Source organism: Stylophora pistillata, chromosome 1 (genome assembly GCF_964205215.1).
Source record: "Stylophora pistillata chromosome 1, jaStyPist1.2, whole genome shotgun sequence".
Classification (NCBI taxonomy): Eukaryota; Metazoa; Cnidaria; class Anthozoa; order Scleractinia; family Pocilloporidae; genus Stylophora; species Stylophora pistillata.
In genome coordinates this window covers 25,206,469-25,233,973 of record NC_142519.1, presented here as the reverse complement: position 1 = coordinate 25,233,973, position 27,505 = coordinate 25,206,469, and the positions used below count along the sequence as shown (strand labels likewise).

Genomic DNA, 27,505 nt, shown 5'->3' with positions numbered 1-27,505 from the left:
GTACACATATCACTGTGACACCGGCAGTCTAAATCCCACAGGGATCAATGAACGCTTTTCATTCTACTAATTTATTCATGTTTTTCTCCTTGGCATGCACCCACCAATAACGTAGCTCCATTTTCTGCCTTTAAAAGCACACACAACCCACAATTCCTCTATTCGCTCCGACGAAGGGCTAACGCTCGAAACGTCAGCTTTTGTAATCATTACGGTGGCCAATTTACCATTTCAACTTTGTTGATATATCCAAATTATTTCGTTACTCCCACCGACGCAGCCCCAAACAGTTTCTTTCGAAACTATCAGCCTCTTTTCTTCATTAGCGCAAATGACGAGCCTAAATCTGTTAGAAATGTCTTTTATGGTCCTTATTATTCTCTTGGGTTTTTTGCAAGGCAATGCAGGTGAGAAAAGCTTGGACGCCTTGTTTAGTCTGTTTATTCACTGTTTACAATGATATCCTCGCGATTGTGAAGGACGATAAACATCGTTCAGCTTTATTTCTTTGTCTTCGGTTTGAGTAGACTTAAAATTTAATTTTTATTTTTCCTCTGTTTACAGATATAGAAAGTAGTTTTAGACAAGAGGTACAAAGCTACCAGTTTGTCTCACCGCGGTTAAGCTTTAATCAACAAGGCCGATGGAGAAGAACAAGAGATACTTCAACGAAATCAAGTTCGGTGAGTGAGCCAATATTAAACCATGATTACACAATTTTAAGGCTCTTTCTTTCTTATCTTAAGATAATTGTTTGTGCGTTTCATGTTATTGGACCCAAATTCATTCGACTTCCTGAATTCTTCCTCAAATCAGCTGGACTCGTGTCAATCGACTTAACCCTTTCACTCCCACTCCCTTTCACTTTCCCGTCTGGAAATTTGCATATTTTCCCATAAGTGCCATATGGCACTCTGAAACCAAACATATTTTGACCAATCATAACTCGTGATAGATAGGGGAATTAAAGCGTGACCGTAATTCAGCCAATAGTAGAGGCCCTAAGGTTTCTCTTGATACCAAAAACACAATAGGCTCCCATACAAATTTTATTCACAATTCGCTCGATAAAATCGTCGACAAAATGGAGTCCGATAGCGGCGAGGAAGAGTTTCTTGGGTTTGAAGTTGAGGATGTAGAGAGAGTTCGAGCAGAAATAAATTTTGAAAGAAGTGATGAGTCTGATGTGTCAGTTTCGAGTGAGAATGACAGCGGTTCAGCGAGCGAGAGCGAGAGCGAAAGAGAAGAAGAAACTGATGAAACGGAGTGGACGACCGATGACTCGCCAGTAGTAGTTCCCGAATTTAGTGAAAGAACGGGAGCAACTTGGAGAGTTCCTGAGGATGGTTTTGCCCTTGATTTCTTTTTGCTGATGTTCGAAGAAGAATTATTCGAACTTCTTGCCAGGGAGACAAACAGGAAAGCAGAGCAAGAGATGCGAACCAAACCAGACCCACAGTGGTATCCTACTTCGGCAGAGGAGATACGTGCGTTTATTGGTGTAAACATCTTATTCGGCATAAAACATCTGCCCGAAGTTCGACTGTACTGGTCTCGTAATCCGTTTCTCGGGGTATTAAGCGTTCAGAAAATATTTCCGAGAAATCGCTTTGAAAAGGTACGCAGGCACCTTAACCTAAATAATCGTGATAACAACTTTCCTCGTGAAGATCGAAGGCACGACACGTTGTTCAAAGTGCGGCCCTTGTTGGATTCCGTTTCACGCAGCTTTCGCATGAAATATCGGCCTTCGAGATTTCTTTCCATCGACGAAGCGATGGTGAAGTACAAAGGCAGGTTAGGATTTAAACAGTATCTACCTCTCAAGCCTGTGAAGAGAGGTATTAAAGTTTGGGTTCGTGCTGATGCGACAAATGGCTATGTGTGCGAATTTCAAGTTTACACCGGAAAACACGGCAATGAAATCGAACATGGCCTCGGTCATCGAGTCGTTTCTGACCTCGTTCGTTCCCTACACGGGAAAAAATATCACATCTTTTGTGATAATTTCTTTACTTCTGTAAAACTTGCAGAAGATCTTTTGGAAAATGATCTCTACCTTTGTGGAACAACGCGTTCGAATCGAAAGGACTTTCCAAAACAACTCAAGCCAAATGTAGTCTCCCTCGCAGCCGTTTTCTTTGGATGTCACGCAACGCTCCCCCAAAAGAATTTGGGGGAGCGTTGCGTGACATCCAAAAAAACGGCGGCGAGGGAGACTAAGCCAAATGTGGCCGCCGTGAAAGCTCTTCGTCGCGGCGAATCGCTCTTTCGACGAAAAGGCGACGTTGTTGCGACCGTGTGGAAGGACAAAAAATTGGTTTCCTTCATAAGCACACAATGCCAGGTTGGGGGAAACGAGACCGTTTCTCGAAAGCAAAAGGACGGGTCAATTATCCAAGTCCCAACTGTTCCTGTGGTGCAACTCTACAACAAATACATGGGAGGAGTTGACCTCAGCGACCAAAAGCGGCAGTATTATGAGTCCTCTCGTCGCGCAGAAAAGTGGTGGCGTTACTTGCTTTGGTTTAGCATTGATGTGTGTATTGTCAACGCACATATTCTAATGATGGAGGCAGACAATCATCCCGATCTATCACAGCTTCAATTTCGCATTGAACTAATCGAAGGGTTGATTGGCGAGTTTACGGCACGACAGAGAAACACGGCAATCGAAGGAACTGTACAAGCTCATCACTGGCCTGTGCAAATGTCCAAAGGAAGGTGCAAACGATGCCTTAAGAGCAGAAAGAACACTTTTTGTCGAATGGGATGTGAACTGTGCGGGATTCGAATTTGTTTGACGTGTTTTAAGAACCATCATTCCGCAAACCTGTAACCACCAACCGCGCGAAATTCGAATTTGCGAGAACGGGAACTCAGAGACTTGAAATGAAATTACTCGTAAATCCCAGACTTGCCAATTTTTTTTGCATTGTATTTCACTTTGTTATCGTAGAAATTGATATAATATTCTTAATCCTTTAGTATGCTGCTTTTAGTGTTGAATAAATTTGAAATTTTACCAGTATATTTCACAACTTACCTTGAAATGAGGAGGATCACTTAAAATGCAGTTTTGTATCGCAGTTAACTTGTTTGTATAAACTCCAACTGCATTAATTTTATATTGATATGAAAGTTCTTTCTCTATACAATAAACTTTTATTGCATTGCAACTCCTAAAAATGCATAGTTTTCTGGTTATTTTCCTTTGTGTTGAGGTACCCCTAATTTCTCCCCCAAAGTAACCATAATATCCCACACCCCTTGGGCAATTAGAGTGGTTTCCAACAGAACCCTGGTGGGAGTGAAAGGGTTTAAGCTGCGCGATCAACTAAATGCAGTGCACTTTACAATCACCCACCGAATTTTCTTTTAGGGTGGTCATTTGGGAAGAGCAACACTTTCCCTCAGAGGATTTGGCAAGGAATTCGTCTTGGATGTCGTGCAAAACCGGTATGCCTCATTACTTAAAATGCCTGCCACAGACTTCTACATTTATCATTTTTTTGCAAAGCTTATAAAATTCCATGATTTTTCCCACAGATTGGCTAATCACATTTTTATTCTTTATTCCTGTTCCACAGCATTTTGTTCTCTGCCAATTATGTGTCAAGATTTTTTAATACTACCGGTTGGGAAATCATTGCCAAAAATGAGGTTTGTTCATCCTTGTTACCGAATAAATTTAATTGGGATTATTTTCATAGCCGACTTCGGTTCATTTAAAGCGATTTGAGGCTTTCTTATAGATAGCCCAGTATTTGCTGAGGTTAAAAGCCGTAATCTTCTTCGCATGGTTGCATGTCAAACATAGGTGTTTATAAGAATTCCTTCTGAGTGTGTTTGCTTAGCAATTCTCATACTCTTCAAACAGGGAGGGGTATTCCATTAGCTTGGATAATTCGCTTTGTTGAAAAAGGGGAAGCAAATTCTGTCGAAAGCTAATTTAATATGATGATACTAGTGTTTTGTTGTCGCAGTTGATATTTGAAAGTGTAAAATAAGCGATTTCCGATCCCTTGATACAACCAGCCGTTGAAAGCGATGAAATGACATGAAATGAGAGAATGCGTTAGACTTTAAACAGCTTCTTCGCGAGTCGACGAGCGTCTTGAATTTACCTGTTGTCTTCCTGAAGATGATGAGATGTAATTCACTGATAAATCAATAGTGTTTCACAGTTACAATTTATCTTTATTTCCATTCCGATCGCACACTGTCCAGTTGAGGGAATCACCCTTGCTGTGCTGACAGAAAAAGGCGTAGATTACTTTCTTCCTGACCCTTCATAGAATTCAATTGTAACATATCGGGTTATACGTATGAGTAAATGGAAAGGTTAATTAACATATTGACCAAGGTCCGCAGGTGAGAGACAAAACATGACATTAAGCTTGCATTAGATTTTCGTTCAGCTCTCGGTTTGTGGTAAAGCACGAGATCTTAATCTTCGGTTCACCATCCGGAAAAGTCAGATCATACACTCAATAATTTTCCTTATACTGAATCAAGGAGTGTTGTTTCTGATGAATTATAATTGATGTTCCCTGCATTATATTAATATTAACAGTATTGAATGGCGCCAGACACGGTTGGAATTAGTAGCAAACATGAAATTTTGTCGCTTAGCTTGATTCATTTGATAGAGGTGTATTTTGTATAATTTATTTGATCTCAATTAAGGTGAAGGTCAGCTAAACAAATTCTATGATTTTACTGACCATAAGTATTAATTTTTATGAATAAAATGGAATTGGATGCAAGGCATAAAATATAACCGAGATAGAAGAAAGAGAAAAAAAGCTGGTTTTGAAAATTTGTAAAAGAAAAGAAGCATTTTTACCACAACTATATATATTGTTTGGATGGAACCGCCAGATCATTGGAATTCGGATTTGGGTACTTCTAAAAGGTAAAAAAAATATTAACTGTTTCCATTTAAAGTGGTCTGACTAGTGGCTTAATGAGGGTAATCAAGGATGTTGTGTACTAGGACTTCCTTTTCAGTTTTCACTTTGCATTGAATCGAACATGGAACCTGCATGCAATATCAATGTAGCAAAGAACGGGATCCATTAACTATAATTTCTATCTTACTTTTGTAGAGAAATGAGAATTGTTTTTATCAAGGAAACATTCAAGGCTTGAAGCACTCGACTGTTGCTATTAGCACTTGTCAAGGAATTGAGTAAGTGAATGGCAACTGTGAATGAAAAGAAATTCAGAGAGACAAAGTGAAATAATTTTTATAGTCACATTATTTTAAATGGTTAGAAATCTTGAATGTTCTCGTCTGGTTGGATTTTGTTTTGTTTTGTTGTGATTTGATGTGCAGTGATGTAGTAATGCAATGACTTTTTACTTTTTTTTACACTCATTTTAATGCTTAACTAATTGATTAACAGTCTTTTTTCTTGCCATGCAATTTTCTTGGTTTAAATTAAGATTTATAATGAAGATTTACATGTCTGTAAATAACTTCATTGGAAAAATGAGCTCCTTACTCAAACAATAAGCTCCCCTAAAAGAAGCCCATAAGAAACTCATCTTGTGAAACATATTAAATATCTTTTGCAGGGGTATGATTTATGACGGAAATGAGACATATTATATTCAACCATTCCCTGAAAATCCAGATAGAGTAAGTTCCAGTTCCTTATGAGTGGTTCCTTCATTAATGTCGTTCTTTTGAGATGACTTTTTCATTTCCCTGACACTTTACATCATGATTGATTATTTTGCTGGATGACATGTTACTGTTTGGCCTGTTTAGTAATATAGGTTTGGATTTCAAAACCTTTTTATACATGTAAGGCTAACGTGCTGGTAATTAGCATTGATAGTATAGTTGCTTGATGCACTGGTATTGGATAAAGATATTTTCGTTTTGTCAGTCTGTTTGCTTGCTTGTTTGTTTTTTTGCACAGGTAATATTTATTAGGTACTTTCTGTATAAATTGTAGGAAATTAAGCTCGGTTACATTATTTATATGCCTCTCAGTGAAACTTGCAATTTATCTTCACACAGCATATCATGTACCGTGCTTCAGACCTAAAAACTGGCAAAAAACATTGTGGTAAGTTTACACTATGCTAATTAGAATGATTTGTTCAGGATTTGAGACCGAGTTTATCTTAAAAGTCACAATAGAATTTATAAAATAACTGCTGTGTACATGACATGTTAAAGAGGTTTATTTAGTAAGAAATAATAAAAATGATTTTCTGTAGGTGTGAAGCATTCTGATTTTACACATGCTATGGAGGATTTTGTTTCTTTAGGAAAACATCGGGTGAGAATTCTTCATTGAGAATTTACCTTCATGAGAATTTACCTTCCTTTTGAAAGTTTTTGTTGTTTTAGGTTTAAACCTTGTGTATGGGGTCAATATTTGTGTTTTATTAAAAACTTCTTGACTTTGTTGATTTCTTATAATTTTGTGCTTGTCTCTATAGTCTCGCCGAAGCCTGATGAGTGAGACAAAGTTTGTGGAGTTACTGTTAGTCAATGATCATAGTCAGGTTGGTTTAATTAACACTTACATACCATAGCACTGTTCTATTTACATTTCCTCTGGTACTGACAAGGAGATTTTGTGGGACAATTAGGAGCTTCCTAATTGGCAGTCGTTTCCCTTATTCACTTGACCTTTATATCTGATTTATGGGTGATGCTACTTAGTTCTTATTAACCGAGCGGGAGGTCTGTATGGGAGAATCTTGACCGAGGTCACCAGTACAGACTGAACGCAGTGAGGTCTGTACCAGCGACCAAGGTCAAGATTCTCCCACACAGACTGACCTAGCTTGGTTAATAAAGGCTTATTTGTTCCGACAAAGGGCTAACGCTCGAAACGTGAGCTTTTATAATCGCAACGGTGGCCAATTTACCATTTCAACTTTGTTGATATATTGAAATTAGCTCGGTTAATAAGATGTTTACTATATGGCTGTGTCTTATATACTAATTTTTATCTTCTTTGTACCTTTTTTTTCTATACCGGTCTAGATGTCGGTCTAGATGGGAAAATCTAGACTGCTTTCAATATTGATTTCAGCCAATCAAATTCATGAATTCGGTAGTTCCCAGTCCTTGTGAGACAGAGCCTTATAACAATTAACAATTATTCCATGAGCGGGCATTGGATATGAGATGATAGATAGCCAACGAGGCATGTATCGCCGAGTTGGCTATAATCATCTCATATCCAACAAGCGCGAGTGGAATAATTGTTTTATTAAAAAAAATGCCCCCAAGACTGATATTAGACAAATCTTCTCAACTTTATTTTATAAGAAGAAACCGGATGTTACAATTAATGTACAGATATTAGGTTATGGTATATTGGCTCATATACCATAATGGCTAAGCCAATAAAAAGTCTTGAATTGCATTATCCAATGATTCAATTTTTAACAAAAGGCAATATTAGAAGCACTCATTCATAGTGGTTAAAGGATTAAAGGGTATCTGCCCTAACACGGTATCAGTGAGGAAGACAATTAGCAGTAGTCTCCAAATCTTCAACAGGTTCCAGCCAAAGCTGTGTGAGTCAGTCCAAGTTACCTTTCATTTATCAGAGGGGAGTGGAGGGCTGGTGAAAATTCTGGAAGGGTCATTACATTTTATGTAACCAAAAATGGGAGAATCATCACTTATTTAAGTGGGGCTTTTGGGAGGGCCATATTTTGTTCAGAGGGTTAGAATTTTTTCTGCAAGAAATTGAAGAAGGGCATTCAAAACCTGTACACCCAGTAAAAAAAAAAATTGTAAGAGCCACCCACCTTCTCCCTCCATTATCTTTTAAATAAAAGTTCCTCCAGTAAACTGAGGGAACAGTAATGATTAATGCTGTATTATGTATGTATGTATGTCTATGTATGTATTTACGATATTTAGACAGGCCAGCCCAGTTCAGCTTGAAGCTGGTTTAAATGGTGGCCTGTACGTCCCACCATCCCACCCCAGGGGAGGACATCCATCGCAAAGTAATCTCGTGTGTGGGAAATTAACGTTTCCTACATCAGTGGATCATTTAAAATGTCATTTATTGATTATGAAATTTAGTTTCCTTTGAATGGCTGTATATATCTTTTCTTAGTACCGACACTTTACATCTCCTACAGTAGTGGATCATTTAAAATGTCATTTATTGATTATGAAATTTAGTTTCCTTTGAATGGCTGTTTATATCTTTTCTTAGTACCGACACTTTAAGAATAACAGGACAGCAGTTGAATATCGTTCAAAGATGATAGCTAACATTGTAGACTCTGTAAGTAATGAGACATTGCTGTTAGACTTTCTGTATCGTGTATATTGCGGTATGCAGTAATTATCAGCCATGAATAACAGTGTGGTCTTATAATTATTCTCAACAAAATATCTTACTCCTGATTGGTCGATGGCGATTGCATATTATTGAATAGAGTGTAGAGTGCTATGCAGAATTTTATAGGGCACTTTCTCAAAATTGAAGTATTCTTTGCATGAACTTTTTGACTGACAATGTAATGATACTGCAAGGAGAAATTGCTGTAAAGTTCAAGAACTCCTTTTAGTTAAATGGTTTAAAACAGATGGCAAATGAAACTTGAAAATTTGTTTATGGCTAAAACTCCTTTCCCTTCAAGTTTGTTTATCACTGAATAAATGTGTAGGAAAAGTGCTCTACCTATGAAGGACTTACATGTAGATTTAAAATTTGAATTGTCATTCAAGGAAACAAAGTCAGCAATTGTAAGGTGGGCATACGAAGAGGACTCAATTTAGAAAACATGTGTTAAAATCTTAAGTTCAATTGGGAAAAGTGATCTAATTTCATGTTAATCTCAGAGAATTAGCATCCAAAATGAGAGGCTAGGAGATTTGTTACGTATCTGTGCCTGAGACTCCTCTGTGATGCATCATTAACAACTTTTCACCAAAGTGGAGGTGGTTAGTGGTGGATATTTACCGAGCCATGAAGCTGCGAGGTAAATATCTACCGCTAACCACTGACACCAAGGTGAATAGTTGTTTTAGTATATATATACTAAAACAGTGAGATAATATACACCACTGTCGTTAATTTGAGTGATTTCTTTGCTTGTCGCATATGCAAACTGGGACGCCATTTTTTCGCGAGTTTCTCGGAGGTAACTAGCAAAGTATATTCGGAGTTTGACTCGCCAATCAGAGTGCACCTTCAATGCTATCCACTGTTTTAGTATATACTAATTGTATATATTTTGGGGTTGCATTTTTTCAAGATACATGGACTTTCAGATAACTCCAGTAAGGTTCTGGAAAATTTTAGTTATTCAAATGCAAGCCACTAACTATTTGCCATTAAATTGCCTTGTAGTTGTTCAGGCCTCTCAAAGTACGTATAGCTCTGACTGCAGTTGAAACTTGGACCCAAAAGGATAAAATAGTGGTTGACACAGACTCTGACAAGAGTTTGGAAGACTTTATGAAATACAGAAATTCAGAATTGGTCAAAAATTACAAACATGACAATGCACAGCTGCTGACGTGAGTATATAATGAAAACATGGAAATAATGAACAAACACTCTACATAAAAAGCTTTGAGTTAAAAAGACAAATATAGGTAAAAGGATTTAGTGTAGGAATTAAATTTTGATTTCCAGCAAGATTTGATAAGTTACAGTGCTCTCAGATTTTCATGACATAAGTGTGTTCCCCTAAGAAAGTCATACGTACATGTATGGCACAGTTGCACTCCAGTTGCCAAAATCTGAAGAGTGCTGTATGGCACTTCTATGATTTAGCCAATTAAAAGTATTGTTATCGCTAGTGGTCCAGAGCCCCAAAACTAGTCAGAGAAAGGTTTAAACACTGTCCACGCTTGTCACTTGGCAACTGTTCCGTACAAATTAAGCATGAAATTTTGTTTGCGTGTTTATAATGACAGAGCTGGTGGAAATTGGAAACACTAACAAATTCACTGATAGGAATGATGAAAGTGACTTTTCTGTTTCTCCTGTTAATACAGAAGACTTTTCATAATTAGAATACTCTGAAGGACAGGAATATGACATGTCATGAACCTCATGTCGGTAAACATCGGTCTACCCAGCTCTTTCTCTAGAAAGATACTGAATAGACATCTTGACTCAAAAAAATGAACCTTGACAGACCATATGAAAATTTTAAAAGGATCTTAGGGTTTGAAAGTAGAACTGATGCATATTTGTTGAAAAGAAGACACATATTTATATAAAAGGGCTATTATTTAAATGGTTTCTTCCTTTAGAGAAAATTTAGAAGGCCGGCCTTTTTTGATTATATTATAATTGTGCTTTTGTTTTCAGGAATCGTAATTTTAAAGGTTCAATAGTTGGAAAGGCATCAGTTTTGGCCATGTGTGGAGACAGCTCTGGTGGTGTTGTCCAGGTACATGTTATTAAAATTATAGTGATCTTAGGATAACATGATCATATTATTCAACCAAATAAGGATTCAAAAGATATCTTCTATATTTGGGTGGTCATGCACTCATTAATTCCTTCCAAAGGTATCTTCTATCTTTGTGAGGTCAGTCATTAATTCCTTTTCAGACAGATTCATTAATAAGTATGTGTGCATTTATCATGTTTTAAAACAATGGAGCCTCTGTTCGTGAGCATAAAAATGTTTTTGGCCCCACTTAGTCATTTTAGCCTTAGCTGCTCAAGGCAAGGGTTAAAATGCTTCTTAGAAGGACCTCAAAAACATATTTAATTATACCCAAGAACATAAACTGTATTACTAAATTATTATTATCACTCTGGAGGGCATTGGAAAAATGCAAAGTGATAAAATTGACAACATAACAGTCTAAACAATCATGCAAGTGGAAGCATTTTAGCATGCAAAATGTGTCACTATGCCCAACAAAATGATAACTGTTACATTGGAGGTCAGCTTTTTTTAATTTTTTTATCTTTCTTTACTTTATGTGTTACTAGATTCTTTGTTTGTTCTTTCATTTGTATAAAGGATCATTCTGTCAGTGCTGCAGCTACAGCAGCAATCTTAGCTCATGAAATGGGTCACAACTTTGGCTTTCTTCATGATGAGGACAGTAAGAGTATGTTTTGTGGTACCTTACACATTTGGCATTTCAACCTAAGCAGTGTGCAATAAAAACATGTGAATTTTTCATCTTTGGACTTCCCTGTCACAGAAGTTAAATTTTTTCATGTTTACTAGGAGTAGCTTTCATTTTTTCAGTGCTAGTTCTTTTTTTAACAACAATAAACATATGAAACATATGTGTGAACTGCGGTTATGAGACGTATATGAGAACGATCCTTCGCAGTAAAGCACTATTTGAGCAATAGTGAAAATCAGACCTGAAAAAAATTTCAGGCCTGTACGGGATTCGAACCACTGACCTCTGCGATACTAGTGCAGCGCTCTACCAATTGAGCTAACAAGCCAACTGGGAGCAGGCCATCAAATTAATTCGATATAAACCCGTAGATGATAAATCAAACAACAATAAACATATGAAACATATGTGTGAACTGCGGTTATGAGACGTATATGAGAACGATCCTTCGCAGTAAAGCACTATTTGAGCAATAGTGAAAATCAGACCTGAAAAAAATTTCAGGCCTGTACGGGATTCGAACCACTGACCTCTGCGATACTAGTGCAGCGCTCTACCAATTGAGCTAACAAGCCAACTGGGAGCAGGCCATCATGGCCTGCTCCCAGTTGGCTTGTTAGCTCAATTGGTAGAGCGCTGCACTAGTATCGCAGAGGTCAGTGGTTCGAATCCCGTACAGGCCTGAAATTTTTTTCAGGTCTGATTTTCACTATTGCTCAAATAGTGCTTTACTGCAAAGGATCGTTCTCATATAAGTTCTTTTTTTGTTAGTGCCAAAATAACACTCAAGACCTAGAATTATTACAAGGCATTTCCTTTTGACTGAATGCTCAAAGTTCTTATACTGCCTGTTACTGTAGATTTAAGTTGTTAATTTACTAACACATGTTGTTTGTCTGTGCATTTGAAGGTTGTAAATGTGATGCACCTGCTGCTGATCAAGGATGCATTATGTCTGCTGTGGCAAAGTATGTCTTTTTTTTCTTCATTAAGGCAGGTTAATTCAGGAGTATGTTGTTAGGATTTTTTTGTCAACCCCTTTTGACAAAAGAGGTAAAGCCTGCTTATGAGCGAAGTGGCCAATTGCTCCAGTGCTTAACTCTGATTTCCATAGCATGAAGCGACTAGGAGTATTTCTAATCCCCCCTGAATGGAATGCTAGTCCATCACAGGTTACCACCAGCATTAAATTTGCTGGTACCCATTTAATGTGGCTAAATGTATTTAGGCAAAGTTAAATGCAAGCAAATGCGGCCAGCGGTGTCCACCCCTTCGCGGTACGTGACCTGTGGGGTGGGCCTCAGGGGTTATGCAGGGTTTTCAAGGTTCCCGGCCTTTACACATGCAGTTGCATCAGCAGATCTTTGTGGATGGAAGCTTAGCCGTTGCGAATCTTTGCAGATTCCTGCACCCTCTCCTCCCTCCCTCTCAGCCTGGGTTGCTAGGGTATTATCTTTTCAGGTAAGTTATTTCCACTGAATTTCAGTGTGACAGTGCTGGTTGGCAGGCGCCCTGCCGGGGTGGTCCCCACGTTTCAGGGTTGCCATGGATACCTCTCTTGCAGCTTGCATCTGGCATCCTACCAACCTTTTAGGCACCAGTTCTCAAGCTCATCTATTTGTGATGAGTTTAAATTCTCCTGAGTGAAGAGAGGCACTGTGAGAGAAAAGCATCTTGCCCAAGAACACAACACAATGTTCCTGGCCAGGGCTCAAACCCAGACCCCTCAATCTGGAGTCAATGACTCTTTGCATACTAACCATGAGGTCACCGCAACTCCAACATTTGACAAAAGAGGTTGGGTCTTTTTCCATACATGTTACTAAGTGTAGTTGTGTGGACTTCATAGCAGACTCTACAAAACTCCCATACAAAATCTGTTGTGATATTTTCCCTTTCATAATTGTTTTCAGTTCTGGATTCTTCACCTGCTTCTCAAGAGTAAATAAGATGCAATATTGAAGGGCAATACCCTTGTATTTTTGTGCAGAATGAATGCTTACCAAAAAGCTGGGGAAGGGGCGGCAACTACAGCAGGAAAAAGGCAAACCAAGTCGAAAGTGCATGGCATTGCCCCTGCAAACCTTATGGGGGCCTCCTACATCCCATTTAGGAACTGCTCTAACCTTGCCTTAACAAAAGTTAGCCTCAGGCATCTCATATTCTCACCTTATAGGAATGAAAGAGAGACATTTATCACTTGATAGAACTCCTAGTGAAGACAAGTGGTAGTACAGTGCATACTAAGAAAAGTTTTAATTCAACACAGGGGCAAACCCTCAACAGATTGGTCATCATGCAGCGTTGATTCATTTGGCAAATACCTGAACCGTGGCCTGGATGCATGTTTGTTTAACACTCCATCAAATGTAAGTTCATTTAACGGCAACTTCTGAGACTAAAATGGACAATTGGGGCACTGATCAGTATATCTAGAGGATTCCTTGAGATTAGTGAGATTTTCAGTTACTTAAGAAACAAATAAAACAATTATAACATGATGTCTTTGACTGAATATCTCCTAGCTTCTTAAACTCAGTGGCTACACCTGTTCTCTGCAAATGTGTAACATTGTTAGTGTGGGTTAATAGATCAGTCCTTTGCAGTAATCTTTAAACCAGTTGAGTCTGACTCACCAGTGGTATTTTTTGGTACTTATAGTTATTTGGAGATGCATTGTGTGGCAATGGCTTCAAAGAAGAGGGTGAAGAATGTGACTGTGGAACCTTAGAGGTACCATACATCGTACGAGCAATTGAGAAGCAAAATTACTGTTTCTGTATTTGTGTGGCATGGTTGTACGGGCGATGAATGGTAACCAATGGCAGCAGCTGATATTTTGAGTATCTGAACAGAAGTTATCATCAATGTCAAGGGAAATGAAAGTTGTTTGACTGAGTGTGTAATGCCCTACATTTCGGCCCAGTTCAAACGTCAAATTTCACATGTGCTGAACTTAACTCCTATTTTAGTAAACTAAAATAGTTAAATACAGCATTTAATTCAAAAGTCAAGTTTAACTCTGTCAAATTTAACTCTGTTCGCTGTCAATATTCTCGGGCGCACCGCATATTTGCTAGACCATGACGAAGACGTCTATTGAGCATTTGCTTAATTACTTAACTGATGCTTTTGTTTTACTGTTTGTTTTTGCTTCGTCATCTTGGCTTTTTGTCATGATACTCTGACTTGATTCACGTACGTTCCATTATTTCATTGAAACACGACTCGCAATATGCCACAGATTTTCCTACTTTCCACCCAGGAGTGCCCTCTTGGTTTTCAAAAACTGAACACCTCAAACAAAAGTAATTACCACATGTCAAACAACTTTATATTGTCTTTGCAAAGCAAGAACCATATGAATTCTTTCGTCTCCCACCATTTTTTTGTGCTGTTTTGGCTTTTTCGTGCATGGCATTGACAGAATTCCTGACGGTTTGTGGGTAATAATTGAATCATAATAATTTCCTATAATTCATGCATTAAGTTTGGCACATGTGAGATGCGACATTTGAATCAACAGTCGAACCGAAGTCGAATCTTCGACTCTTTCAGTTGCAGATACTGCGAAAGTTGCATTTTATTCAAAACATTTGAATTTAATTGATTCAAACGTCGCACTTCACATACATTTAACTCTTGCATTAAGTTCGGCACTTGTGAAATTCAATGTTTGAACCGGGCCTTAGATTGTGAAAACTGATTGATCAAGTTTGTTGTATTGCTATTAGCTGTTATTCTCAAGAACAGTTCATGGGCTGTGATAGATCATTTGTGATGTCTTTCTTGAGCAACGCCATTCTGTTCAATTTGATACAATATTGGCCGATCAGTTTTTACAAAATAGACTTGCAGAAGACAACAGACTCTTTACTTGACTTTGATGATTACTTAAGGTCAGGCACTACACAGTGGGTTTACTCCTGGGTTCAAACCACCCATTGTCATAGGTAGCAGAGGAAGGGGGTGGGGAGACTGTGCCCCCCCCCCTCCCCACAAACATTTTGAGGGGTACAGTTCCCTCCATGTTTTGGTACTGAACATATAGCTAGCACAGTATAAAAGCCTGCACCCCATGTAGTTAATATAGTTTTATAGTAGTTCATATAATTTTTTCAAAGAAAGTTTATGGTGATGTCATGTTTTAGGAGTGTGAGAGGTACAGTGATAGCTGTTGTAATGCCACCACCTGCAAGCTTCATCCTACTTCTGAATGTGATTCTGGCCCATGCTGTGACAAATGTAAAGTAAGTTTAAATCAACACAAGAGACAAAGCATTTCTTGGGTCTTTTTCTTCACCAAATGAACATTTGATGATAAAAATTAACGGTAAAAAACTACGACGTTTCGAAGTCTGCATGACCTCATTATCAAGTAAAATGTTAAAACTGATGTAAAATTGTAGCTCAGAGATTATATACAAATAAAATGTGATAACCTCATTAGAATAACCACACGCCATCTTCATCAACGCATAGAAGAACATAAAGCCTCTGTCATTGGCAAGCATCTGAGGGAGGCCCACGGTGTAGCGTCCGCTGGCCTGGGGAAAATGTTTTCCGTTCTCAAGAAATGCCGCGGGAAAATGGACTGCCTAATCCACGAAATGTTATTCATTCGCGAACAAAAACCAAAGTTAAACACGCAGTCTGACTCAATACGTGCAAAAGTATTTATTTAAACATATACTGCACGATCTGACACCAATAACAATGAACGCTCATTATTCTAATGAGGTTATCACATTTTATTTGTATATAATCTCTGAGCTACAATTTTACATCAGTTTTAACATTTTACTTGATAATGAGGTCATGCAGACTTCGAAACGTCGTAGTTTTTTACCGTTAATTTTTATCATCAAATGTATTTCCAAATGAACATTGATGGTGATATAACTGCATACAAAAAATTGCTTACTGTAGCATTTTTAAATCTGGATCAGTGTTGATTGTCCTCCACAAAAACATGCCATGGTTGGAAGGGTAGCTGAACAAGCTCACAAATTTTAACTCATGAGTGGGGCATATACCAGAAGAATAATTTAAAGCAGCCATTCTTTTGCTTGGCAGTAAATTGTGCCCAACTGGAGAACTTCCTCTACCTGGCCTTAGAATGGCAACAAGTACACTTAATAATATTGGGGAGTCTTTTTTTTAGCTACAGGCAAATTATTTTGATAATGCAATGGGAACTGAAGTGATTTTGTTCCTAGGAATATGTTTCTTATAAGCTTGGTGTTGAATTTGTTTTCAAGCTTTATTCACTGATTTGAAAAAGTATTCTCCCTTTTGATTTCTTCTCAGGTTAAGCCTCAAGGTTCTCTCTGTCGAGACAAGGTCAATGAATGTGATTTACCAGAAGTTTGCACTGGAAAATCAGAATTGGTAAGTGGATCGATAGATTTTGATTTTCTCCCTTTGAATCATGGGCAGTACAGTTTATCATATTCCAGTGTAAGCCTCTTGCTGTTTCAAAAGCAAATTTATGGTCAAATAAAACTAAAATCTAATTGGTGAGGTTCTTTCCACTTAACTTCATGTAGTTCTTTATCCCTGGAAAAAATACCTTGTTTGCTTACAATGAATATTTCAGGGCAAGAACCTTATTAAGCAACAGGATCCACACCATGTACTATGTTTTGCTTTGTCCTTCAGTGTCCCATCAATAAATATGTGCAGGATGGTACAACTTGTGCCAATGGAGAGGTGAGAAATTTTGACCGCTTTTCCTTTATTGCAAGTTCAACTTACAGTTGTTCAAAGTATTCATGTCTTCATCAATTGATATGCTGTTATCACTCTTTTCAGGGATACTGCTTCAAAAGCAAGTGCCCCTTGCACGACACACAGTGTAAAGACTTTTGGGGAAAAGGTACTTTTTATCTTCTTATGTGACTTGCATACTGCATGTTGCTTGGATTGGTAATATTGCAAGTATCTTGAACAAAGATTTCATATTTCAGAACAATTTCATATTTCATAACAAAACAGGGGGTTGATAAAAAAAAACCAAACAGACAATTGAAGATTGAGAAATACAGCCTAACCTGACGTGTGATCAGATGAGTGTGCTATTGTTTTCTTTTCTGTTTTTTTGTTTTTTTTAATGCATAATAAAGCAACCTGGCAGTTTCACATTATTGGTCACATCCAACTATGATAACAAGGTTGTTTTAACCCGCCTCCCCCCCTTCCCCCTCCCCCCCTCCCCCCTCCCCCCCTCCCAAGGAAAAAAAACACAAAATGGAATAACCACTATAATTTCGTTTTCTCTGTTTCGCCAAGAATATATTGTATCCTTTCAGATGCTCTTTCCGGCCCAGACGGTTGTTACAACTGGAATAAGCAAGGAACGTACAGAGGGCACTGTGGCGTTCTGGGTGCCAACGTGTATGGGAAGTGTGATGAAAAGTAAGCATTATTCCTATTTATACGTCCTCACAGCTTGCCAAGTGTAAGGGCGAAGTTTTTTTTTTTTTTCCCTTGTTTTTTTTTTAGTCAGTACTATCACATTGAAACCTTTTTGGCTTTTCTACCCAAATATTCTTCTAAGATTGATCGAGACACTGGAATTGCGCGACGAGCCAAAAAGATTACCTACAAAGAAACATTTACAATTGTGATTGATTTTTTTCTTTTTGTTAATTAAATTATTTGTTTATATTTTCCAGGGACAAGCTCTGTGGCATGCTTCAATGTACAAACGTAGACGATAAGACTCACCCGATAATCGGACACCCCAAAGGCTCTTATAAACATACCTCTGACGGCACATTGTGCAAGTCAGTACTATACAGTTGGAAGAAATTTGTAACTGCTTTTTCCTTTAAAGAATTGATAGAAGCTTAGAATTGCACCCTAACATTAGTATACTTTTTATGGTGCTGGCGAGGAAAATTTGTTTAAAAGTCAAGAGCTGCTAAATTTGATGATTATTTTCTTTATTCTCACCACCGTAATGTTTGATTTAGGGTGATCTATAAGGAGAAATTGGATGTTAGTCACTCTTAAACCGTTTTTACCGCTTGGTGCTTTTATTGGTTAGACTACTTTTAAGAATGGTTGGATCCAGTTAAACTGGTTGGATCCAGTTAAACTGGTTGAACCAGTGTAACCCGTTGGACCATTCTAAGCCCTCGGACCATTTTATCTCCCAAGAGGATTCAACACAGCTGCCCCCCCCCTCCCCCCCCAAAAAAAAAGAAAAAAAAAAAAAAAAAAGAAATGGTTTTCTCGCTCTATTATCCGTCCAACTTTCTGTTAAAGAAGAGTTGTATTAAAGAAATAATTACCTCTTATTTATTTTGTTTGTAGAAGTGCTGCCGTTAGTCTTGGCCCAGACATTCCCGATCCCGGTGAAACTTCAGAAGGAACAAAATGTGGAGAGAATAAGGTATCTCTTAATTACGTTTCTCGTGAAAGCCGAAAAGATTTTAAGGTAGGGAAATCTCAATTGTCCTAGTATCATAGAAAAGCTGGCGTCACCTAAGGCGATTTAAGATAACTGTTTGCGTTTGTAGTTGCGATCGCGTCGATTTTGGCCCTATTACTTTCCCTAATGCTAAAATGTCCACGTTCAAGTCCGCCATTTTGAAAAGCTGTAATATGAAATCGTCCAGCCTGGTTGGTTGACTCCCGATTTTATCAATCGCTGCGACTGGCTTATTAGATCGTGTAGCGCGTCACGGTCTTCAGTCGATGCACTTGAAGATGAAGAGTTTACCGTGGAAATCAAAATTCATTGAATTATATTCCCTAGTTTGTATTTTAATTAGAGAAAAAAGCATAAGGGTTTTACTCCTTGGAGACCGGGTGACTGGTTTCTCTGTCATTCTCCTTGGAACACTTTGGCTCCTTGGAACACTTTTTGATGCGTATTGTCAAACTAAATCAAACCAATGACAACCACCAATCGTAGACATCCTAAAACGGGAGAGATAACATGTAATTAAGAGCTTTGAAGATGATTGGTTGAGGAATTGACGTGCATTTTCTCGACCAATCTCGCTGCATAGTAAAGCAAACCGATGAAATCCCGTATTATTTTAAGACTCAATTGAAAACTGTTAGTACTTTTTTTTTTTTACATAATGCTTCATTTTGTCGCCCAGCCATTTATTGGAGGGAAAGAATGATTGACTCAATATTTGGTGATGTTCCCTTGTAATACCAAATTCATACGGGTCACGTGGATAAGATGTATAGAAGTCAAGGAGGATAACTGAGTAATTTGAGAACGAATGTAGAAGTGACACATTTAATATATTTTTTACTTAGCTTTGCATTGAGCGAAAATGTGTCAGCATAGACGCGTTAAATGCTAAGAACAAACCGTGTCCAAACAACTGCTCAGGTGAAAATGGGGTGAGTGATTCTGTGTTAGTTATTGCAAATGTCCTTTTCTTCGTGTTCATGTTCTTTCCCAATCCAGGTGATCTTGTAGTATCAGTGAGCGAGACACATTTATCACAGTGCCTCCACCCATCATGAATATATAGGGATCCGGCAAACTGTTAGGGAAACTTGACAAAATGTTGAGGGTAGCCCTGCTATGGACTGGCATTTCTTTTATGCAGGGAGGGGTAGGGGGTAGCGATACTCCTGGTCACTTCATGCTACTGAAGCTTGGGTAAGCCCCACGAGATGAGCTTTCCTTACCATTTCCTCCACGCTTTTGAGTCAGAAGTTGTCCTCCCCTCCTGCTGTGCGTGTCTGTGTGTGCGTGCGTGCGTGTGCGTGTGCGTGTGTGTGTGTGTGCGTGTATGTGTGTGTGTGTATGTGTGGATTACTTCCTGACAAGGTTCTCTATTTTATACAAACCCTGCAGATTTGTAACAACGAGTCAGAGTGTTTCTGTCTTGGTTGCTGGACAGGAGCAGACTGTAGTGTTTGGGTGGAGTGTAGAACAGGTTAGTGAGTCTAAATGTATAACATGGTCATGATTATGTTACGAGCTCTGTCAGTAGACAAAATAGCGATATATTGTAAAAGTATGTATAGTATAAGTTCCCAGAAAGACTTTAAGGTGTTCTGTCTACCACAGTAACCTTGGAAACATAGATTTTGTAAAGGGTGCTGTGTTCTTCTAACTCTTGTGGTGAATGGAAGACCGCCTACAGGACCTTGTGTTGTGACACTCTCAGTTCAAGAATGTATCAAGTTTTTTCAAGACTGGTTGATTACATGTCTCTTGAGGAGCTCAACAACCGCTTACAAGTTTTTTAAGGTGTACAGAATCAGATGTAAGTTCTAAATTACGTCTGTTGGAAGCAACAAGTTAGATGCGACAGCTTGTGAGCCTGACGTGTAACTCATCTGGTTGGGATGCTTCAGCCCTCAATACTGGGCAGTTGGCTGGATTCTAAGCAGGGTGGGATCTAACACTAGCATGTAATGTAATACGTCACTAGCTTTTAGTAGCACAGAGGGGAGGGGGTCGCATTTATCTGAGGACCCCCTTCCTTGGTTACGCCTTTGCACTATTATCCATTATCGACCACATTTCGTATTATTGGGGTTCTTTTCTCTGCATTGCACAAGACTTTAAAATCAAATAATGCTTATATGAAATTAAACCTCTTCACTGATTAAGAATTTAAAAGTTGATCATAAAATTTAAATGCTCTAACGTTGTAAGGTAGTACTCTTAAATTGAAAACAGTGCAGTGCAGTGCAGTGCTGCATTATGCAGTGTGCTTTGCAGTGCTGCATTATACAGAAGTTTCTTTAACCCTTAAACCCCTTAGGAGTGACTGGCTTCTAATTTCTCCTTGCATCAAATTCACACGGTAGTATACCTTGGCATTTCCTTCCGTTTATCAAAATTGTATTAGTGATATCAAATTATCAAAGTACGAAAAACCACGAGTTTACCAACAATTTTTACCTTCTGGACGCCTTAAAGAAAAATTCGACTGACATCAGTTTTAGTAAAAATATCACATCGTAACCGCTGCCACATAGTCAGAAATATATCATGATGAAGAATACTAAAACTAAATTTGATATCACTAATACAATTTTGATAACGTAGACTGTGACTGAGCTGCTTGGATAAAAAACATTGTAAGCAAATTGGTTTATTTAAACCATGTTGCAGACTAAAAAATTAAAAGATTATAAACCCTTAATGCTAATTTAAAGCTCTAACCTTGCTGTAACGTTAATGCCTAAATGTGCTGAAACCTAATATTATGCGTAGAAGTACCTCACTCTAGACTCTGTTGCTGTCGATGAGAGACTGGTCATTAGTGAATCGGGAACACGAAGGTGCGCCTGGTGTGACAAGAAGAGAAGAGAAACTTTTCTTCCCGTGACAACCTGCACGCTTCGAATAAGTAAAAATCCATTCTCTGTTGACCTTGATATCTCGGAGATCTTTCGTACAAATTTAAGGTATCACTCATATATTGTGACCGACTCTCGTATCTCAATCGAGGTTATAGGCATTTAACTCCTATTCAAATCTGCCTTTCCTCTCATATTCCGGATTGGTCGCAGATCTCTCGAAGGGAAAGAAGCTTGACAAATACTTAAAACTTCAAATGTTTCATTGTAAAACAGAATTGTCTCCTATGCCCACATTTTATCTGTGTGTTTCCTTTTCATAAAACGAGAGGTTTCTTGTGAAAATTAAGATGAATTTGAGATTGATTTGGGTTCCTTATCTGGTAAAGAATGATTCATCGTCGCATATCAGAGTCGACCACGTACCGAAGCTCCGCCGTACGTTAATGCTTGTAACCATGATAAATTAGTTAAAGTAAACATGAAATGTATGAGATAAGGTAAAAGAAGTAAACCTGCTAACGTTATCCTTTACTAATGTCTTATCAGTTGGCACAGCACAAGTCGAGAAACACATTGAAATCCTTACGAACGTGGCCTTTTTTTGTCTTCAGTTCAATGATAATCAATCGCCAAACATTATATCTTTAGCATGCACACAAGTCATAACACCGGTCAAAAAGCAACCATGCCACTTACTTATGGAGCGAAATAATAATTATTAATCAATTTTAATAAGATAATGATAAATGATTAATAATAACTTAGCTCAATTTTGACGGTTTTTAACTCCGTTAATCTTGAAAAACTCACCAAACGAAGCCTAAAGCTAATAGTAAATAACAAGTGAAGTTTTTGAAAGAGGAATTTGAAGAACTTCCAGGATCTTAGTTAAAATATAGTCAATGGGTGCTCAAATTTGTTAAACAATTTCAACCCTTAAGATATCTATGAATGCATCCAAACATGTAACAATTTTGATGTTGTATCGGTATTTGACCAAACAGCTGCATATGTACTGAAAGCAGCGTAGTAGAATCCTTTTTGATTTAGTATCGCGAAAACGAAACCATAGTTACCAAAACAGCCAATAAGAACAAAGATGAATTTCTAAAGGGCCATTGAGAACGTTTAAACGTTTAAACGTTCTCAAACGTTGATGAACTCGTGATTAAGTTAAGATGGCCAAAAGTTGCGAGTCTGATTGGTTTCAGACCAAACTTATGCAAGAGCTATCCCACATTGTTTTCAAAACTTGATCTAAAATTTCTTTGAGAGAGATATTATTCATGACAAACGAAAAACTAGTTGTAATGAAAAACAAGAAAAAAGAAGTGTTGGCTTGTTTTGTTTGTTGGGACTTGTGTCAATTGGAAACTTTGGTTTACACAAACTTTTGTGCGAAGGTCGTTAAAGCATACATCAAAATCAGTTTGCTACTTTTAACTACCTGAACTTAGAAACTGCAAGAATTTGTTTCTAAAAGCAAAATATGAGTAAAGAACTCGCTAAGTGAACTGGTTTACCTGGTACAGTATTGTTAACAACTTAGCCCACATGCAGCCGTACCCCCCCCCCCCCCCCTCCGCCCTAGGAGAAACAGTAAGTTTACAAGGTGGTATACCTTGGCATTTCCTTCCTTTTCTCCTTGGGGAGGAGGGGGAGGGTTCGACAGCATGTAGGCTAGCAGCAACTTACTGACCTAGATTGCTCAGGTTATGAGCGTTCGAGGGTTGGAGTCCACTTGTGATGGACTGAACTTATTTCAAATATTAACAATATAATCTTAAATTTTATCCTTGTAATGATAGAGTCAGAAGATAAGTTTTGACAAGAATATTGAGATTGATCTTTCAAGCTCTCACCTTCAGGAGTAGAGGAAATGTCTACGAAACTGTACGGAGAAATTGTAATCTTGATGCCGACATCGTTGTATCAACAGGGACGGCAGAGCGAAGCAAGTTAGCAGGGATTTTGATTTTGGTGTTCATTTTAATTTTCCTGATCGTTGGTGCTGTTTTTGCTTTTATTTACCGAAAGCAATTGAAAGAGAAATGGCGAACATTCAAGCAAAAGGCCCCCGGCAGTAAAAGGTAGAGAACTACATGGCTTCCCTCTTAAGTTGGCTTTTACTCGACTTTGTTTGTCTACTTTTGTCTGTGTCTGTATTTTGTATCTGTCTGTCTTTCTGTTTGTCTTTGTGTCTTTCTCGTACCATCGGTCCATTGGCCTTTTTGCATCTTTCTGTCTGTAAATCTCTCTCTGTGCTTGATTATTTGTTTCTGTCTGGTTGTAGTGATGCATCTGTTTCTACATATTTCTGTCTGTTTGACTAACTGACTGACGCGTTGATTCTGTGTTTCGCGCTTACTGTGATGGTTTTTTTTTTATCTAAAAAAAAAAAAAAAAACTACCTCTCTTCCTGGGTACAGAGACTAGTTTTTGAAGGAATCTTGATAATTGAGTGGATTTATTTTGATCCCTTTGAGCGGCGGAATTTATTTACATTCATCTGTATTCTCGTTTCCTAGATATCAAGATCTGTCCCGGGCTTCTCTTAAGCAAACCAGGGATCGTAATGGAGCAAGAGCTGTAGCAACCACAAATTCTGAACCCCCAAAACTAAGACCCAATATATCGGGACCTAAACTCCAAAGTTCCACCCGAAAGGAGCCTACCGTTAATGTAACGCCTAATCCGCTGGGGACAAGTAGATTCATAGCCGCTAAAGAAGAACAACCGACCTCTCAGCCTGCAGTGGTCTTCAAGCCTATCCCACCGAAACCGGAACGACCTAAACCCCCTGTTGTAGAGAAGGAGAAGCGTCCTCCCAACCTTCCGCCTGTCAAACTTCGAAATCGAGAGTGGCCACCCAAAGGTGATAAGACAGCCTCATTAAATCGCGCCTCCAGTCCCCCGTCGGTAACGGAACCAACCAGACCGGTAAAACCTGTGAAACCTCCGAGACCAGAAAGTCACGGGGGTATTTTAGATAAACCATCTGTCCCTCCCCACCCTGGTGTAAAGGCTCCGAGAGAATGGCCCCCTCGCGACAAGAAGAACGATACGCAGTCAAACCCTGCCCAAGCATCCAAAGTACCTGCAAGTCAACCGACCGTTCCACCTAGGCCAGTTCCGAAAGCTGTAAAAGGACCGTCAGAAGAAAGACCTTCTTCTCTTCCACTGAAACCGTCCGATATCAAAAAGGGCCTTGGAACCGGAAACGATAGGCCTATTTCAGCTTCAAATCCTGTAGGCCCTAAAAAGGTTCCTCTTAAGCCCCCTGGACCCATTCCAAGGCGTCCTGGAACAAAGCCGGCGTGAATCATGGGATTTCGCTATCGCATGGTGTACGTAGACAGACAATTCGTATAATAAAGTTATGACGAACAAGAAAGTATTAAATTAATTATTCATCGTAAAGCGAACTGCTTTTGTTATGAAGTGAACTAATGATACAATGTGCTAATTAAACCAAAGTAAACCAAGATACTTGAATGCAACTAAGCTCGGTCGATGTTTCAAATAAGGTGTCAAGGTGTGGTAATCCCTCTCTAGAAAACATTTCACTTCTTTTCCAGGAAAAGACTAGGTAGTTAAAGTTTTTCATCCAAGGAGAGGAATGTGTTTCTTATTTATTGGTTTTTGTAGTACTATTTTACATGTTTTTTTGCCACATTTTTCCGCCGGGTCGGTTGTCCAGTACTTAAACACCGAAACAAGGAACAAGAAAAATAATTCAAGTACTTAAGAATTTTTTTTGAATTGGGTTCTTCTGTTGTATCTGTGTCGTTGTGAATGTTCCAGTTGCCTCTAACACAACCTGTTAAACCTTAGTTCTTAAATACAGTCTTCTTTTCGCACATGGCTCAAAATTCAGTGCTTGATCTTAACCTGAAAAGATAAAAAGATAGTCTCGAACAAGAACAACTTGGTTCTACCAATGAAGTCGTAGAAATGTCATTTTTTGTTGTGCTGTTCAAGACTACTTTTTAAGGACAAAACTTAATTGGTTTGTTAATTGTCACTGGCCGAGGCGGTTGACTTGAACAAAACGCTTGATTATTCTAGGAATCGTACTAAAAGTTATCAAGAACGGAACACTCTCCCTAACTTCACGGGTCTGATGATCAGTCCCAAACGCTCGCACCAATCTCTAAGCGTTTGATCAGTCCCAAACGCTCGCACCAATCTCTAAGCGTTTCATATGCGGTTCTCAACAACGCTGTTACACCTATGTTCTATACATTAAAATGTGAAGTTTATATACATTTTTTTCTATTTTGGTACGTTTTATTATTCTTTATATTACTGTAGGTGAATTTTATATTGCATTTTTAAACGCATCTTTTTTTTTTAATTTAGGGTTATTTTAAAATTACTTTCCTTTTGACATGGTTGGCTGAGTTGGGATACAGTTCTTTTAAAAGAATGGTATTTAAGTAATTGCATACATTTGTTCATTTTAATCATAGTTTTTATCCATTGTTTCAGTTTCTAAACATATGAGAACGCGGTGCTTCATTGAATACGCATGTCTGTGGAAATTATAATAACACGAAAACTTTACGTTAAGCTGATTAAAGTTGAAAATGTTAAAAATGTTTTTAAGTTTTTGTTACTGTGCGCTGGCCATAGCTCATGATAATGCCGGGCCGATTAGCGCTAACCCAGAGTTAAATTTTAATCCAGATTTCTACATTTCTCTGTTCAAAAGTCGTTTAGGGATAATTTTCCCAATTCTATTTAGAGCATTCAATCAACAAATTGTAGACAAATGGAATAAACTGAATTTTCTTTAAAAGCTTTTAGATCTCAAATCAAATTTCGCATTAACCCTGGGTTATCTTAGCCTTGCTTTGTACAACCTGAACAACTGCACCCCTGTCCACTCTTAACCCGACATCTGTGGACTGGTGACAAGTTAGGCCCCGTGCAAATGCACTGGATTGAGCGGGGTGATCAAATGACTCAACATGTTGAGCATTCCGAAGATTTCACAAAGGCTCATGGGATAACATATCCCGACCTTATTCTGTTAAGTTCTCGGCCAAGCTGAGATCGAAGGCCAAACATCTTTGTCTTAATATCTGCTACCTCAATGTCTAGTTCGTCACTCATATCACTGAGTGCTTTCTCTCTCTTGTTTTTTAAATGGTATTCTTTCGTGCTTACGTCCCATCAGCATGTATTTTTCTCCAACAAATCAATCAGCTTCTCCGTTCCTTCCTCCGTCCATTTTCTTGTATTTCCTCTTTTAGAATTTTTTGCATTTGAACTTTCCTGTAGAACTTCTAACTGCTACGACGCCATCTTGTAAAATGTTCGGTATGTTTAAACTCCCAATGGATACGCTGGACACTGCGCGTGCGTGGGCTCAACATGTTGGGAAAGCGTACTCCGAAATCCGTCAGAAGGAGGTCATCTTCGGGTAGATTTCCGATTACGAAATCGGAGCTCGCCCGATGATGTCTTCGTGATGATGGCCCTATTTAGCATTCTGGACCCGCAAAACAGAGTAGAAACGAACACGTACTTCGTGTTCGCTTATCACTTCGTATTAGCCGTAAGGGACTTGCTTTTTTTTCGTTGCTTACCTATTTTACAGACTCCACAAAATTTTTGCGATGCCTCCTTTTCATGATGGCCGATCACAACTACAACATAGTGACACCTCCGCGAAATGTCAAAAGGAGAATGTTAAAACATCGGAAATGGAGAGGAAAGATAAATGTTGCGGTCGATTAACTCCTAGACAATTGAATGGTCCAAACTCGCAAAGGCGGGAAACTTGTTATCGTCCAAGATATCAAAGTATCTGTTTGCTCACTCAATTCGTATTCAGCGTTCGGCCGTAATAATTTCGCTTTCTGAACAAAATTTCGAATTCTATGATGGCACGGAAATTAATTTCTCAAGAGGTGTAGAATGCCGAGGAAGAGTCAAACCTGAAGTCTCCTTCTCGTTGTGCGAAATGTTGTAACTGCAAGGAGTTTTTCACACGAAATGCATTTCAACAATTATTTTGGAAGGTTCAAATACAAATTGGCGTTGTCCAAACTTCGAAAGAGCCCTTAAGCAGGAAGAGAAAAATAACCATTAATT

The 27,505-nt window shown here is 38.5% G+C and overlaps 1 protein-coding gene across 3 annotated transcripts; it reads left to right on the top strand.

Annotated features, from left to right (window-relative positions):
• The first annotated feature begins 161 nt into the window (after window positions 1–161).
• Window positions 162–26,207, top strand: LOC111332565 (zinc metalloproteinase-disintegrin-like EoMP06). 3 transcript variants are annotated; one of them, XM_088746817.1, is made up of 27 exons: window positions 162–407; window positions 565–683; window positions 3,383–3,459; window positions 3,591–3,663; window positions 5,112–5,194; window positions 5,584–5,647; window positions 6,035–6,083; window positions 6,238–6,299; window positions 6,463–6,528; window positions 8,211–8,282; window positions 9,354–9,523; window positions 10,326–10,407; window positions 10,993–11,077; window positions 12,018–12,075; window positions 13,377–13,476; window positions 13,769–13,840; window positions 15,259–15,357; window positions 16,418–16,498; window positions 16,769–16,819; window positions 16,922–16,985; window positions 17,419–17,524; window positions 17,785–17,895; window positions 18,428–18,506; window positions 19,391–19,477; window positions 19,941–20,022; window positions 23,343–23,493; window positions 23,932–26,207. In XM_088746817.1, the coding sequence occupies exons 1-27, from the start codon at window positions 332–334 to the stop codon at window positions 24,722–24,724; spliced, it is 3,012 nt and encodes a 1,003-aa protein (XP_088602943.1). In that variant the 5' UTR covers window positions 162–331; the 3' UTR covers window positions 24,725–26,207. The 3 variants fall into 3 exon arrangements, with proteins under 3 accessions (XP_088602943.1, XP_088602942.1, XP_088602944.1); XM_088746816.1 differs by having other exon boundaries at window positions 10,993–11,083; XM_088746818.1 differs by lacking the exons at window positions 162–407; window positions 565–683; window positions 3,383–3,459; window positions 3,591–3,663 and adding an exon at window positions 4,897–4,918 and having other exon boundaries at window positions 10,993–11,083.
• Window positions 26,208–27,505: the final 1,298 nt, after the last annotated feature.